The sequence below is a fragment of the Sceloporus occidentalis genome, unplaced genomic scaffold (assembly GCF_023333645.1).
Source record: "Sceloporus occidentalis isolate IW3139 unplaced genomic scaffold, rSceOcc1.0.p SCAF_3, whole genome shotgun sequence".
NCBI lineage: Eukaryota > Metazoa > Chordata > Lepidosauria > Squamata > Phrynosomatidae > Sceloporus > Sceloporus occidentalis.
This window is the reverse complement of record NW_028316983.1, coordinates 219,494,055-219,511,915: the sequence shown is the minus strand read 5'-3', so window position 1 is coordinate 219,511,915 and position 17,861 is coordinate 219,494,055. Positions and strand designations below refer to the sequence as shown.

The 17,861-nt window shown below is 43.2% G+C and overlaps 1 protein-coding gene across 1 annotated transcript in view; it reads right to left on the bottom strand.

Annotated features, from left to right (window-relative positions):
* SDC2 (syndecan 2) overlaps window positions 1–15,536 on the bottom strand; it is a 95,691-nt gene extending 80,155 nt beyond the window's left edge. The window contains exon 1 of the mRNA XM_089517682.1: window positions 14,835–15,536. Coding sequence (XP_089373808.1) covers window positions 14,835–14,897 — 63 coding nt within the window. The 5' untranslated portion in view covers window positions 14,898–15,536. The remainder of the gene's footprint in view (window positions 1–14,834) is intronic.
* Window positions 15,537–17,861: the final 2,325 nt, after the last annotated feature.

Genomic DNA, 17,861 nt, shown 5'->3' with positions numbered 1-17,861 from the left:
AGACCTAATGGTTTTCCTCCTCCTCCTCCTCCTCCTCTGGCCCAATTCTGCCCTGGCCTTCAGGCACCCTTCCTCCGGCTCCTTCCTCCTCCTCCTCCTCCTGCTTAGGCTGGCTGGCGCACGCGCGCGGAGGGAAGTGGGGCAGGCGCGTGCACAGAGGGAAGCGGGGCAGGCGCGCGCACTGCCGCTGGCCCCTGCTGAGGCCTGGGTGGCGCGCGCCGAGGAGCCCGTCCTCTTTGGCCAGCTGGCCAATGGCTGGCTGGCCAAAGCAAGGGACGAGCTCCTGTTTTGGAGCCCCGTGCGCGCGCGGGGGTGGACAAGCCCTGACGCGGTGGCGGCGGTGCTTCTGCCGCCGAGGAGGAGGAGGAAGGCGGAGCCGCAGGAGGAGGTGGGTTGGCACTGCCCAGCCCACCAAGAAGAGGAGGAGGAGGAGATGGGTTGGCGCCGCAGCCAGCTGTATTAGCGGCAGCGGCTATGGCTGCAGGAGGAGCGGACCCCGAACCGGGAACAAGGCATGGGGGTCCCCCAAACCGGGCCGGGACCGTTAGGGGCCCCCCAAAAGCGTGATTGTCACGGGGGCCGCCGGGTTATGGCATCCCTAATTGCATCAGTGGTGCTGCCACCAATACCAATGAAATGATAGATCATTTCCAAAAGGATCTAATCTTTGTGGGTGTTCGTCTAATTGAAGAATAGCCAATTATTCCATACTTGTGTGAATTCACACATATTTTGTATGAATGGTTTTCCAAAGCAAGATGCCACCTTCACTACTGCAAATGTTCTGAGCATACAAATGAAATTCTTTTGAGATGAGGAGAGGAAGAGTACAAAGTGTGTATTTGTGTTCAGCATGCAACTCAAACACAGCTTTAAAAATGTTAGTAAAACTATCCAAAATAAATTCACCTTTGGCCAGAAACAATTTACCCTATCACGGTCATGTGTCTCTGTGCACACAAGTATGATTTAAGTGGGGGTGGGGGGGTGGGGTGGGACACCTTCACATAATTTTAAAAAATCTGATTCATAATTTGCTACTTACAGGTTAATTATAAAATACTAAACTCATACGTTGTTCATTGTGGATTTCTTAGCATTTCACTCTCAGCAAAGTCAAGAACCAGACAATAGTTCTCAAATGATTGCTGGAAATGGGTCCCTTAAGATTTAAAGTCACTATACTGGTTTTCCCCAGGGTTGTTTCAGAAAACACTTGGCATTTAAAAATGATTATATTTTATTTGATTTTGTTCCTCAAGACTATGGAACTTCAGAAAAAACAACAGCAACACTATTACTGACATTAAAGGTCAAAAGATTAATCTCTCTTTGCTCATGAAGGGTGTAAATATGCTTTGCTGTGTACAAGAATTAGCATTATTTGTGCAGTGTAAATCTGTGGCTAAAATTACTAGTGCTGCAGACAGCAAACCCCTAATTTGCATTGTGAACAGGAGCTAAGGACAACTCAATGCAACAAAATGTTGTCCACCAAACAGCCTGAAGTAATTCTCCCATACTAACTACAACAGGAAACCATGTCATACCACTTTAGTAATATGTCTTGAACCAAACCCAAATTGTTTACTCATTATTTGCAGCAGCTAAGATGAGGCAAAAACATTCAACGGAGGTCTGTATGACTTCCATACAAGTAGTGCCTTACAGGGGACTAAATGCAACCTCTCCATCTTCAAAGAACACAACCCAAGTCTGTTTAAAAGAAACAGTCGCATCTAATAAGATGACAGAGTGCTTTTCAGAAGCCAGACAAGTGCTCTTTTATTCAGTCTCCAGATCACAACATAAATAATTATTCGCCATAAGGAAAACATTTGAACTGCTGACCGGGAAAAGTTAACTCATTTTACAAGGTAATTAAATAACCATTTGGTAATAATAATTTAATTAATAACTCATTCTAGATTTTCTTCATGAAGATGAGTTTAAATAAAATCACCATTTTCCCTCTGCTAGCTCTCAAAAAAAGAGGACAAACAAGGACGGCTCTTAATTACACAAATTATTTAGTTCAATCTGTTAATGTATTTTTATCTCACATTCAAGACTTTTAATAATTCAAGTAGACCATTAATACTGTACCCCATGAACTCCCTGATCTTCCCCAGGATGTGTTGCTGATGTAAGTTACCAGAGCATAGGAAAGCTAAGACTATGACTTCCAGAATCTGCCCGGCAGCATGGCCAGTGCAAACCAAGGCAAACCAAGATGGCCTTGTGTTGAGTGGCAATTGTGGCGGTGACTTTTGCTTGGCTTCCAAACGGCCTGGAGAGAGTAAAAGGCTCTCTGGGGCTGCTTGGAATCCTCCCTCTCTTCACACTAGCTAGTGGGAGAAAGAAAGAAAGAAAGAAAGAAAGAAAGCGAGCTCTTAGCTTGGAACTGGTACTGAGGCTGAAACATAATGGTAGCAAAAATGCAGTAATTTATTTATTTATTTACGGTATTTATACCCCGCCCTTCAGACCTAAAGGCTCTCAGAGCAGCTTACAATTATTATTATTTTTAATTAGACGATTCCCTGCCCTCAGGCTTAAAATCTAAAAAGACACGACACAAAAGGAGAAGAGAATGGTGGTGGGGAAGGGGATCAGGTCCAGCAGTTCTTCTCTGCCCAGCAGCATAGCCAGTGGCAACTGTCAACCTATTTAGTGTAACCCACAGCTTGAGGCAGCACATCCAGAGCAAAAGTACCACCATTCAGTTCAGAATAAGCAGGGCTTATTATGATGTGTAGAACAGACAGGGTTGCCATTTGTCCTGGAAAATCCTTGATTGAATCGATTAAAAAATGTCCCGGCCAGCTAGGCCAGTTGAAGCAATAAATCCCCAAGTTCTCCTTCATCACAGGTCGATGGCAGGTTAAAATGTGGCAGTGGTGATGATGCAAGAAGACTGGCACTGATGGTAGCCTCATCTTGCCCCGCAGGCTCCGGTTGCTAATGCATGGGGTAGCATTGCCACTTTATTCTTCCATTCCCTTCCCATTTCCGTCGATAGGCCCAGAAGGTGGGAAAGTTAAGGAGGCAAACCAAGATGGCCTTGTGTTGAGTGGCAATTGTGGCGGTGACTTTTGCTTGGGACTAGGCTGCAGCACAGTGGAATTTGGCTTCCAAACGGCCTGGAGAGAGTAAAAGGCTCTCTGGGGCTGCTTAGAATCCTCCCTCTCTTCACACTAGCTAGTGGGAGAAAGAAAGAAAGAAAGAAAGAAAGAAAGAAAGAAAGAAAGAAAGAAAGAAAGAAAGAAAGCGAGCTCTTAGCTTGGAACTGGTACTGAGGCTGAAACATAATGGTAGCAAAAGTGCAGTAATTTATTTATTTATTTACGGTATTTATACCCCACCCTTCAGACCTAAAGGCTCTCAGAGCAGCTTACAATTATTATTATTTTTAATTAGACGATTCCCTGCCCTCAGGCTTAAAATCTAAAAAGACATGACACAAAAGGAGAAGAGAATGGTGGTGGGGAAGGGGATCAGGTCCAGCAGTTCTTCTCTCCCTCTGAGGCCTGGACCAAGGCAGATAGACTGCAGAGAGGGCTCTTCTTCTTAATCGAGACCGGGCCCGATGACGTTGGGCCTGTCCTTTCACTCCCTCCAGGTCAGAAAATGACATTTGGCAAGACGGGAGGGCTCTTCTTCTTCAGGCCCGATGGCATTGGGCCTGTCTTTAGGTGTGGTTGAGTAGGGTTTGTAAGGAAACGTATCACCTCCATCCTCTCCAATATGGTGGCCTTAATCTCGACGATCTCATCTGGAGGTGTGTAGCTTCCGGTGTTCCCACTGGTCTCCTCCCCCTTGCATTTCCGGGATGCAATGACCAAGGCATACGACAAGATGCCAAAGGCTGACCAGACCCACTTCTTTATCTTCTTGACATTGCTGTGGTGTTTTACAATCATCCCGATGGTTCTGACTGCCTTCACCTGTTCTTCCGTCTCTTGAAACATATGAGAGCATCTAACCACTCTGGACAGGAAAGAATGTATTGCCCCATGCACGTCGCAGTTTGGTGAACAAATTACAGCATGCTTTGACAATCCTCTTCACAGCACTCCAAAAAATGGTGTACCACAAGGCCCAGATTATTTCAGGCCAGATAGTCTACTATTTCAGTGGCTGCTTTGGGGCCATAATCCAGAATCCTCTGGCAAAAGCGATGCAGACATTCTGATGAAGAGTGAAGTTTTACGTCAAAAGCAAAAAGCTTTTGAGGGCAAGGTCCTTCTCACTCCTGAGATCTCTCTGGGGCCTTCACACTTTCCTTTAGGTCTCTCACTACTGAAGGCTGTAACTTCACCTCTGAAAAATTCACTGGAAAAGGCGCTTCCTTTACAAGAATCCTCTTGGGTTCTGGGACTCCAACAGAAGCCTCCAGTTCCACATCCATCTTTTTGGGGTGGCTTCAGCAAGGAAGGAACCTTTGGCCCCTTTCTTGCATTTCTGGAAACAAGAATTGACCGTGTGCTTGATCTCTCCTCCAATCCTTTTGAAAGTCTTCACTGCTGGCATTGTGGTGGCCCTGAAAGGCATTAATGTGCTGAATTTGCAAAAATCAGAATGCAAATTAATAACATGTATAATTATAATAATTTGCTCAATGTGCAAATCAGATGCTCGGATATGATGGAGTGGAATATGGCAACCCTAAGAGCAGAGTGCACCTGTTAAGGTTTGTAGCCATCCAACTATGCTGTCTTCCAGCACTGTTTTCCCTTCAAGTCTGTTGTGACTTATGAAGACCCTAAAGTAAACAGATCACTGGATTTTCTGATTTGTGGAGCCCTTTTAAGAACCAGTTTCTATGACAGAGCCCCTAAGAGGCCATCCCTATGTCTTAACAGTTAGTGGTGTTTAGGAGTAGTGTTACTTTTTGTTTCTTATTCTTAAATTTCATTCAATGTTTACTTCTTTCATTTTCCTGGAGAGGATGTAGAGCACCCAGGAAGTGCACACAGAGCCCTAAGGGCGCCACAGAGCACAGGTCGGGAACTGCTGCTCTATTGGTATTACGAGTTACAATTTTTAGTTGCTTCCAAAAGTCATGCTGAAAAATCACAGATCTGAAAGTTTCACCACCAAAATGGATATCATAAGAAAAGTGGAGGCTGTTCAAAGAAAAAAATCATTCCTCTATACATTTTGGAAGAAACTTTCAATTGGTCTCTAGTAGATTTTTTTTGTTTTTATTTATTAATGTTTTTGTTTACTAATGCCTTACCTGACCTGGTTGTTTTATTTCACATGTGCATAACGTTAGTTTTGAATTGCTGAAACATGCTGAACTGCTCTCCTTTTGTGTGTGTGTGATGTAGGAAGCTCTTCTTATTCTTTCCATGTTATTTCTACCTCTGATACCAACATTTTTTAGAGCCAGCATGGAGTAATGTTTTGAATGCTGGACTACAACTCTGGAGACCAGGTTTAGATTCCTTGCTCAGCCATGAAACCCATTGGGTGACTTTGGGCAAGTCACACTCTCTCAGCCTCAGAGGAAGGCAAGACAAATGCCTCTGAACAAATATTGCCAAGAAAACACCATGGTTTTCATAAGTCAGAAATGACTTGATGGCACACAAAAATAACCAAGTAAAGCCTACAAACACATCTTCATTAATTGAGATATACCTGTATGTTTTTTGCAACCTGTGATTTGCACAAAGGTGTATTTTTTTCATTGAAGAGAGGTTAACAACTTTAAAGCTGTACACAAAGCAGTTTCCCACATTTTCAAACAAGTGTGTGAAGCTAAACCTCAAAATCCTTTTAACACCCACTGGGTCAATGTTCAACATTTGGTTTTTCAATTATTATTACTTTTAAGTCAGAATTCTCTCATCTTTGTATGATTAAAAAACAAATTTAAAGCACATGTTCAGTTCTTCTGTATAGACCTGCAATTTGACCAGTTGCTATTCCCTCAAGCAGAAGTCAGTTAAAAATGATCCAAATTCCCCAGTATGTAGTAAACATGCCATAGATCAGGAATTGGGGGAATCTTTGGTCCTCCAGATGTTTTTGACTTGAAATGCCAGCCAGCATAGCCAAGGGGACTGTGGGAGCTGTAGTGCAAAACATGCAGAGAGCTAAAATTTCTTCACAGGCCAGATTTGCATGCTCCAGGCTAATACACAAAAGCAGCAAGCCTAATATAGAATGAAAACTCAAAAAACTGCAAAAGCATGGAATGTACGTATATGAGTGTCTTAACATCTGTTCCTAGTATACCACTGAAATAAACACAAGTGGATCCTTTTGGCTTAACTCCTACTTGTTCACCTGTTGCTGCTTCCCCTGTATGGGAAGCTGACATCTAAGATGGGAATGAGGCACCTCTTCCTGTTTCGGGACTAGATTTTGAAGTTCTTAGTTTCTCAGCCATGGCATGTGGTGCCCATAACATAAAATGGGCAAGCATTGCTGGGAAAGGCAGGAATTATGCACTGCAGGAGTGTGCAAAGCGCACACTTGGAATACAGAAGGTGCCAGGTTCTGTCTTTAGCAGCTTTACAGTGGACTGATAAAATCCCCTCTGAGATGTTCTGCCAATATAAAGTTTGGGCAACTAGTGACCTTCTGGCTGTTGCTCTACTGCAAATCCCATCGTCTCTTACCAATGACTATGCTGGCTAGGACTAATAAGAGTAGCTGTCTAACAACACCACAAATTGTTGGAGAGACAAATTTTCTGTGCGTAATGTAGGCAATAAGGACACGGTGGCTCAGTGGTTAAGATGCTGACTCTGATGACTGCAAGATCGACTACCTTCACCTTTTTTAATGTAGCCAATACTGCACTATGCGAACCAATGCTCTCACCTAGGAACTTTTCACACTAAATAATTATAACACTATGATTCCACATTAATTGCCACGGTTCCATTATACTAAGTCCTGGAATTTGTAGTTTATTGAGAGATGCACAGGATTCTCAGGCAGTATCTTCAAATGTTCTGTTATAACTGAAGGAAAAGGGATCTGAGGTGGCACTTTCAAAACAACCAGAACAAAGTGAAGTGTACCTGTACACTTATGTATTGTCTTTCCTCTCCTGTAATATATGGGAATATTTCTGACATTTCATAACCTCAGCTGGAAACTTCAATGAAGTAACAACTAAAATTATCCCTGGGTGCATCTACACTGCAGAAATAATCCAGTTTGGCACCACATTAACTGCTGTGGTTCAGTGCTACAGAATTCTTGGAACTGTAATTTTGTGAGCTATTTAGCCTTCTCTGTCAAAGAGCTCTGCTGCCACAACAAACGGTATATCCCAGAAATCCATAGCACTGAGCCATGGCAGTTAATGTGGTGTCAAACTGGATTATTTCTGCAGTGCAGATGCAGCCTCTGCCATACATGAATAGAGGTTTTTTTAAATAAGAAAAAAAACAACATATTCATTCCTCAGTAGAATGACTACCTAAACATCACACTACATATCAAACCTTGGAAGTCATGAGCTACAGGTTTAGTATCCAGAATTCCAAATTCCAGAATTCTCCAAAATTCAAATTTGTCCACAAGGGCGGCTGAGATAGTGACACCTTTGCTTTCTGATGGTTCAATGTATACAAACTTTGTTTCATGCACAAAACTATTAAAATATTGTGTATAAAATTACCTTAATGCTATGTGTATAATGTGTATATGAAACAGAAATGAATTTCACGTTCAGACTTGGGTCCCATCTCTAAGACTCCAAGACTCCCATCTCATTATTTATATGTAAATATTCCAAAATCCAAAAGAAAAAAAATATCTGAAATTCAAAACACTTCTGGTCCCAAGCGTTTAGGATAAAGGAGACTCAATTTGTTTAGGTAATATTAATAGCTAGTTACTTTGGGGCAGAAAGGTTAACAAAGCCATATTTCAAAAACAAAATGCATAAGAAGAAAATTACTTTATTGATACAGTGAGTTATAGTTTTTAGTTGCTTCCGAAAGACATGTTTGAAGGGGCATGTCTTGTCAGCATTTTGACAGATTTGATCAAGTTTTATACCATTCTCTTATCAATCCCATGGTTGGTTTTGCTGGGGTTTGGTTTCAAGATCCCCCGTGCATAACAAAATCCGTGTATGCTCAAGTCCCATTAACTATAATGACATAGCAAAATGGTGTCCCTTATAAAAATGGAAAATTAAGATTTGATATTTGAAATTTATACTTTTTTTGAACATTTTCAAACCATGTATGCTTGAATCTGTGTATAAAAACCAGTATATAAGAAGGGCCGACTGTACTGGAAAAGTAATGAGAAGCACAAGTGATGTAATGAGTTATTTGTTTTCATCTCTGTAGTAAGCAGCAGTATGGGCTACTGTTTAAGTACTGCTTAAATGAGTAACATAAATCATTACCTTTAAAAATGGAACTTTTTGCAAGTAACTTTACTGATAATATCTTCCCAGTGTATTACCTGCTGAAACTACTCAAGAAAGTGATCTACAGTGACAACGTGGAATATTTTCAAGGCATCCAAATATAGTTTATGGATAAGCTACAAGTGCCACAACCACAATTGATGGCTTTCAGTATTTACTGTAATCCTGGTACAGTTTTCTTAGCAAGACTTGCTCCCTCATTTAGCATGCCACAATTCCTCATTTCTGTTGCAAGGACAGCAAAAAACAAACAAATCCTCTCTCTGGAACAACTGTTGAGTAGAACTTACTTTTTCCAAAACAAAAACAATTAAAGGGCAGCAAGAGAACAAACAAACACTACATGGATCGGTCATGTTTGGAAGACAAAAAATTTAAATGATGCTGAAGTGTTAAAATCTGTTTATGCACTTAAAAGACAGAATTAAGCTACAGCACTGCTGTGTTCAGATTACATGCTTACAGTAAACTAAATGTATTCTCCACAGTAAATCAGTGTGAAATTTAACTCAAAAGAATAATTTCATAAGCAGTCAGTTTGCAAGTGAGGAAGTGGAAACTTGGATAGAATTGTGACTTTTACATTGGTAAAAACAGCAGTTAATAAAACACTCCATCAATGCTGTGATCTGAATTATGTTTACTCAGAAATGTCACTGATATCAATAGGCTTTCTTTAGGTAAACATGGAATAACAGAATCATAGAATCATAAAACTGGAAGAAAACACAAGGACCATACAGCCCAACCCTGGGCCATGCAGGAATACACAATAAAAGCACCCCCAACAGATGGCCATTGAGCCTCTGTTTTAAAACCAACAAAAAAGGGAGACTCGACCATACTCCGAGGAGTATGTTCCACTGTTGAACAGCGCTTAATGTCAGGAAATTCTTCCTAATATTGAGGTGGAATCTCTTTTCTTGTAGTTTGAATCCATTGTTCTGGGTCCTATTCTCTGGAACAGCAGAATACAAGCTAGTTCCATCCTCAATATTAAAACCCTTCAAATATTTAAACAGGGCTATCATATCACCACTTAACCGTCTCTTCTCTTCTCCCTTAGGGAGCTGGGGATGTTTAGCCTGGAGAAAAGAAGGTTAAGAGGTGATATGATAGCCCTGTTTAAATATTTGAAAGGATGTCATATTGAAGAGGGAGCAAGCTTGTTTTCTGTTGCTCCAGAGAACAGGACCCGGAACAATGGATGCAAGCTACAGGAAAAGAGATTCCACCTGAACATTAGGAGGAACTTCCTGACAGTAAGGGCTGTTCAACAGTGGAATGCACTCCCTCGGAGGGTGATAGAGTCTCCTTCCTTGGAGGTCTTTAAACAGAGGCTGGATGGCCATCTGTCAGGGATGCTTTGATTTGGATTTCCTGCATGGCGGGGGGTTGGACTGGATGGCCCTAGTGGTCTCTTCCAACTCTACGATTCTATGATTCTCCAGGCTAAACATACCCAACTCCCTAAGTCTCTCCTCTTAGGGGATGGTTTCCAGATCTTTCACCATTCTGGCTGCCCACCTCTGGACACGCTCCAGCTTTTCAACATCCTTCCTGAGCTGTGGTGCCCAGAGCTGGACACAATATTCCAGGTGAATATTCCAAGCATCATGGTATGAAGATGGCCTTGAGTTCCCAAAGGCTATGCCAATGAAGCATAGCTCTGGCCATTTCTATCAGACACTGAGCATGGCCCCAGAACTAGACAATGCATCTGTCATCTGTGGACCACCTACCTTAGTATGGCCATCAGGTGACAATGGTTGAGAGCCTACTAACAGACTGCATAGCATAAATATGACTACACTGCAGTACTGAATTGTGCATACTGTGTATAATTGGAGACATATTCATGCACTCTCTCACTGTGCAACAACTGCCCCCAATGCCCCACTCATAGAGATAATTCTTACCAAACCTTCTAGGAAGCACTCCTAGGCTGCATCCACACTGCAGAAAGAATCCATGCTGACATCACATGGCCCAATGCTATGAAATTCTGGGAACTGTAATTTGTGGCAGCACCAGTGCTCTCTGTCAAAGGCTAAATGTCTCACAAAATGACAGTTTCCAGAACTCCCTAGCATTGGGCTATGACAGTTAAAGTGGTGTCAACCTGGATTATTTCTGCAGTGTAGATGCAGCCCTAGGCTTATGCAATAGTTTATGTTAGCATCATAGGGCTTGCACAACCTGGAACGTGTTTTTGCATTACAAAACCTCTGAGAAAGTGTAACTGCACATATAATGGCATTCATACTACCATAAAGCTGCAAGAGGATTCCTGTTGTCTAAGCAACTGTGCATGGAATAATTGCTATTTACACTGATGGAGGGACTACAGTACTTCAATTGATGAAATCAAAGATTTTGAACATAATCAATGTATAGTATGGTTAATTACACAGCCTTCAGTTCAGATACAGACAACCTGCTACCCTTCTGATATTTTAGAAGCTAAAGTCCATCATTTCTGAAGAATGGTCACACCAGCTGGGGATAACAACTGCTGAGTAGGTTCATGTGTTTTAACTTAATGTGTTAAAATGGTTTTATGTGTTTATCTATGTTGTACCCCACCTCAAGCCTTGGGGAGAGATAGATAAGAAATATTATTAGTAGTATTATTACTATTAACGCAAACTGCCACACAAAAGACACCAGGTCCTGAAAGTCTGAAGGAGGACTCTCCAAGATGGTGCCAGAGGCAAGTTAGGGATGAGTGCCTCCCTAACTCTTTCAAGGTAGGCTAAAAAATGCTGCAATGCTGACCCATCCTCTCAGTTAACAGAATGTAGGCACATGTGTGAATGCATGAACATCTACACGTTTATCACTCACAGTTTTCAACTGACCTGTTGTAATGGATTGTAAACTGAATGACATTCCATAAAACCACAAATCCTCATTCATCTTATTTCATCAGGGCAAAAATGAGTGCTACTTATTCAGCTACCAAAAATTTCAGAGGGCAAAAATACAGTGAATAGCTCTGTGATGGATGCCTTTATTAGAGAAGCAGAACATAATGGTGACACTAAAAGCTACATTAACTAGAAAACAAAGCTTTTGCAGCATTTCTGGGAGGAAAAATCCTCACAAAAATGGTTGTCATCAATTTCTACCATGGCCATTTTTTTAAGAAAAGGAAGTTTAAAAACATTAAAAGATTTTGCCTGGCAAGGTGATTTGATCACTGCAGTTAGGCTATGAGAAAGATCCAACCTAGAAACTGACATATGCAGTTCAATCCTAAATTATACACAGAAATAAAACCTTGAAATGAGTGTGCACAGGATCTTTGTTTAGGCACAACCAGTTCTATGTAAACATAACTGGGAACTGGACTTAAGTCTTCTTTAACTCAGCAGGACATTTCTTTGTAAACATTTATATGATGTGCCTACCACCTTTATAAACTCTAGACAACATACAAAGTCATCCCAAAATGTTTTTTTTAAAAAAATAATGGAGGGGAAGTCACTACATCCTGCATTAGATAGATAGATATTTGTTATACATGGAGGAGCTCTTGTACATCTCTATGATTAAAGGTGCAAGAAAGATTATCTGGAATGCTTCTTACAGACACTAAACCAAGAAGAGACAGGAAGGTCCCCTCCCACTTCTTTTCACAATGTACACAATTCCAGGACAAAAACGAAAAAAAAATTCTAGCAAGCAAATGAACACCAAACGAACAGAGAAAAAGACATTAAAGCCATCCCCCTCCAAAAAAAAGGAACAGCTAAATGTGTGGGAGGAGGAATATTCTCAGATTTCAGCTTGGCTTCATTCACTCATACTATCCAGTAGTTTTGATGCTTGTGTTGGAAATCAACATGGGAGATTGTGAATGCAAATAACCTTCTCCAGAGAACATTGATTGTAAATTCAATAGATTCCAGAAGCGTCCAACTACTTCTAACCTTGAACAGAAAGTAAAGGGCCAGAAAGGAGAGGAGAAGGCAATACAACCATAAACAAGGAGAGTCCCCCCCCCCTGTACAGTTTACAGCAATGCTAAACCAAGGGGGGGGGGGGAGATGGAAGAGACCACAAGGCACATTGGATCAGGATCTGCAGCTGAACCTCACTGTTCTCCAGGGATAGGCGTACTTTCAGCAACAGAAGTCCCCAGGGATTTGAGCTATTTTGTAAAGAGACTTTCCCCTACTCCACAAAGGAAAGAGAAAGGAGAGGGCAGTTTCAATTGCACAAGGCTCAGAAATGTATTCAGTTCTGAAGTTGCAGAACCAAATCTCACTGACCTCAATGGGGCTTAATTGTGAGTAGACAGATTTCCCTATTTCTAAACTGAACTGTACAGAAAGGAAGCCATGAGGCTGAACAGCAACAACTAAAAGATCATACCACTTCACTGCACACCCTGAGTAAGCACCATAGTTACAATCCAGAGGAATCCCCTTGTGGCTTTCTAAAGTTAGGATGAGCCTATTAGCCAACTGCAAAGCGATTCCCAAGAGTTAAAAACAACATTTCTCCAACTTCATCCCACAATCTATGTGCATCCAGTAAGCAATTCTCAATCCAGTAAAGGGGGTGGGGATTTAACACCTCATTTCCCTTAATTGCATTTATTTAGTTGCTTCCAGGGAATAATGCCAGCAACACCACACATAGTTTCGGAGGGTATTGCAAAAATATTAAATGAAATTAAAATTTAAAAATTCAGTTTTGATCAACTAAGCAGAACACACCAAGCAGGGCTTTTTCAACGGAAGATGACAAGCCAGAATCACCATCATATCATGTTCTCCTTGAGTCCTTCCCTGCAAGGCGACAACATCATAAACCTGTCTGGAGTATGAAAACAGGCCACCAGGGAAGGTTGGGGAGATTGGGGGGGGGGGGGGCTCAACCACAGCACCCATTTTCTGAAGAGCCATTTTGAGGATGCATTTTTGGAAAGCTTTCCCCATCTCAACACATCTGTTTCCAAACTGTAATGTGGTGGAGGTTGTTTAAATGAATAATGGAAAAGGAGAGGAACCACCCTCACCAAATCTCAAAAGCCTTGTCAGATGCTCCTTCAAAATAAGAAAGGTCCCTCTCTCTGCAAAAGACTGGCCCTGATTCAAAGTGTGGAGGGAGGTTTGGAGAAATCACAGCCTCAGAGAATATTAGGGATTTTCCTCCTCTCTCGCCCCAACTTTTCCTGCTGCTACCATTTGGTGGAAAAGTTTTCATCTTTGCAAGTGACCTCTGCAAAAACCTCTCTGCTCAGCAGATGTGGGAACGGCGGGGGCGCCCCATCCTTTCCCCCAAACTCTCCCCCTCAAACCCCCAAAGTGCCTAGCTTTAGCCAAAGCCCCACAGCAGCAACACAACACACACAGCACACACACAGCAGGGGCTTCTCATCCTTCCTCCCAAACTCTCTCTCTGCCCAATCCCCAAAGTGCTTTGCTTTAACCAAAGCCCCACAGCAGCAACACAACACAATATTCACACAGCAGGGGCTTCACATTCTTCCTCCGGAAATCTCCCTCTCCAACCCCTAAAGTGCCTGGCTTTAGCCAAAGCCCCACAGCAGCAACACAACACACAACAAAGCAGGGGCTTCTCATTCTTCCTCCCACTCTCCCTCTCCAATCTCCAAAGTGCCTGGTTTTAGTCAAAGCCCTACAGCAGCAACACAACACACAGGACAACACACACACAACACAGACACAGGGGGCGTCTCAACCTTTCTCCCAAACTCTCCCTCTCCAATCTCCAGAGTGCTTGGCTTAAACCAAAGCCCCACAGCGGCAACACAACACAGACAACACAGAAGAAGCAACACCACACCACACCACACAACACACACATCATAGATACAGGGGGCGTCTCATCCATCCTCCCAAGCTCTCCCTTTCCAAACCCTAAAATGCCTAACTTTAGCCAAAGCCCCAACAACAACAACAACACACAACGCCACACAGATTCGGAGCCAAGGCTAGTTGCTCTGGAACTGGAGAAGCAAGGCTTAATAAAAAGAGCTGCATCCAGATTTTCCTAAAGAGTTGCATCTCAATTTTTCCAAAGAGCTCCATTTAAATGTATCTAAATCTTCCAAAACACGAATACTGACACTGGCAGACGCCAGATCCTCCGTGGCACTTGGGGGGAGAGGAGGGTAAACTCATGCCAGCAGCAGCCCTCGGGCGTTTCAACCAGGAGAAGGGGAACTTTCCGCAGGCGCTCCTTCTTCCCGAGCTCCGTGCGTAAAAACGCGCAAAGGCTCCTGCGGGGCTCTGCCTGAGCTGAGAGGGGGGCAGGGACCCTCGGAAGCAATCCACCGGGGGTCGAGAGGCTCTGGGGGGTGGCAGCCCAGGGCTGCCTTTCCCCTTCTGCCCCCCAAGCCCAAGCCCCCCAAGCCCAGACCCAAAGAGGGCCCCCTCCAACTCACCGTCTCGGCCGAGGCGCAGGAGGCCATCCAGGCGCAGGCGAGCAGCAGCCACACGGTCCACATTATTCCCGGGTTGCTGGTCTCTCTCGCCTGGGGCAAGCTCCAAAAACAGATCAAAAAAGAGGAAGAGAGAGAAAGAGAGAGAGAGAGAGACTCTTCCCCAGAAGGAAAAATAGATCTAGATACTCGGGATTTCAACCCAAAAAGGAGCAGAAGAAGAAGAAGAAGCAGAAGAAGGGTAGGATCCCAAGAGGAGGAGGAGGAGGAGGAGGATGTTCTTGGCTGAAGCAATGGAGGCGCGGGCTCCCTCCTTCCTTCCTTCCTTCTCCCTCCAAGCCCTCCTCACTTGTTGGCTGGCTTCGGGGCGGAGTTGGGCGGCTCGGTGGGGAGCTTCAAGGGGGCGGTGGGCTCCGGTTCCAGGAGCGCCCCTCTGCTTCTCCTTGGCCCCTCTCCTCTGGGCTGCTTCCCTCACAACTCTTGCCTTTGGTTCCCTCCAAGGAGGCAAAGTTTGGCCACAAAGGAGGAGGAGGAGGAGGGCCTGGGGGTGGGTCTGTGGGGCAAGGCTGTGGGTGGTGAGGGAACCGTGGTATTTCCACGCGAGGAGGAGAGGAAGGAGGCTGCCTTCCAGAGTGGCCCTCCTGCCTCCTTGGCTTCCTGTCTGTTTCTCCTTCTTCTTCTCCTCTCTTGAGTGTCCCCTCCTCCTCCTCCTCCTCCTCATTAAAGGGGGATTATCCCCCCACACGCACACACACCGCAGATTGGCAGCTCCTTCAGCCAGTGGGAAATAAGGGGGAGGAGAAAGAGGGGGGTCTCAGTTGGGAACCCCAGCCCTGCTTGGCCTCTTGCAAAAGGCGCGCAAAGAAGAGAGAGCCCTGGCGCTTCTCTGGCTTTGGAGAGCGCGCCTTGCAAGCATTGGGAGGCAGTGGCCTTGCTGAGGGGGTGCAGGGGGGGGGGCAGTGGCGTCACTAGGGCAGGTGTCACCCGGTGTGGGAACTCATGGTGTCACCCCCCCATACATACCCACACCATTGACCTCCTCCTATTGCCACACCACACAAAATCCTTAGTCATGCTCCCCTCCCCTTTTATTTTTTGCACTAGAATCATAGAACAGTCATGCAAAGCTGCATTCCCAGCAACTACACAACATCTGCAGCAAGGATGGGAATCATGTGGTGCTCCAGAACTTTACTGGGAGACACGGGGCCTTATGGCTCGTGCGGTCTCTTCCAACTCTATGATTCTATGATTGTGCGAGGCACTTACTGGGCTGGAATCATGGCCCAAACGCTTCGGAGAAGCATGGAGGTGGGATCGCTAGTCACACTTCTCAAACATCACGGAGGCATTTAGCTGTTCTTCCGTCGACTAATCATTCACGAAACAGCTATTTTTGTAATAACACAAAGATCCCATTATTACAGAAGTGGCTGCTCCGCGAACGATTCTTCAACAGGTGAAAAGTGGGGCGCGCTTCAGTGACGCTTCAGAAGCACAACCGGCAATCCCACCTCCGCACTTCTGAAGCGTTTGGGCCACAATTCCAGCGCAGTAAGTGCCTCGTGTGATAAAGTCCTTAGGCTACTTTCACATGGAGGCTTACCATGGGTAAAATGTTTCTGTAGCGTTCCTGAAGCGCGAAGGTGTGATAGCCCGTCACGCTTCTAAATCGTCATTGAGGCATCACACTTCTCTCCCACTGTCAAAACATTCGCGGAGCAGCCATTTCTTCAATAACGGAAGTTCAAAATTCAGGAATCTTTTACCAACACTTTAGCAACAGTTAGTGCCTCCCTATGATAATCCCCATAGACTCATAGAGTTGGAAGAGACTACAAGGACCATCCAATCAACCTCCCTCCATGCAGGAACCCTCACTCAAAGCATCACTGACAGATGGCCATCCAGCCTCTGTTTAAAGACCTCTACAGAAGGAGACTCCACCACTCTCTGAGGGAGTGTGTTCCACTGTCAAACAGCTCCTACTGTCAGGAAGTTTCTCCTAATGTTGAGGTGGAATCTTTTCCTGTAGCTTGCATCCTGTAGCTTGGGTCCTCAAGAAGCATGGAATATCGGATAAGCAACTCAATCGGAAAAACCTCTAAAATACGAAGACTTAATCAAATGGGAAGAAACAAAACCAACCCTAAAGACAAAAAAGGAATTAGAAGACAATGGGCATATATGCCATTGGTTTTCATACCGACAGATCAGCGAAAGATTTAAAATAGATGCAAAATTGGAAGGTTTTGGCAAAGCTGAGAATGAATTAGATGAAATCTTATTAAAATCAAACAAATCTACAATTTCCAAATTATACAAACTTCTTTTGAAAAGAGAATTAGAAAATGAAACCATAAAATAATGCACTATTAAATGGGTGAAAAACAGGTCATACAATAAAATTGGAAAATTGGGGTCAAGACTTAAGATGTATGCTCTCTATGGATATAAAAGAAAATTTTTACAAAATGGTACACCACTGGTACTTTACACCAAACAAATTAGCTAAAATAAAACAAAATGAAAAAGACAAATGCTGGGAATGTGATTTAAACCAGAGAACATTATTCCACATTTGGTGAACATGTCCACTAGCAATCAAATTTTGGAAAAACAGACACAATGTAATATAAACAGTATTACAAATCCAAATCAAATTTAAACCAGAAAGTTTTTTGTTAAACATTATAGAAGAAAAAGAAGGAAGGAAACACCTGAAATTTATATTGTACATGATCACGGTGGCTAGACTGACATACGCAAAAAAAAAAATGAAAATCTAAGGAAATACCAACAATAGATGAATGGTTAAGAAAATATCTTGACATGATTGAATTAGACAGACAAACCATGGCATTAAATGGAAAATGGAAAGAGGGATGGAATAAAGACTAGGAGTTATTAACAAACTTTTGTAAAATATATTGGTCTTAAACAAACAATGAAAAAGAAAATAGATAACAATACTGGACAAATGATCAAAAATAATATGATCAAAATAAAAATAATGTAATTACTTATGTA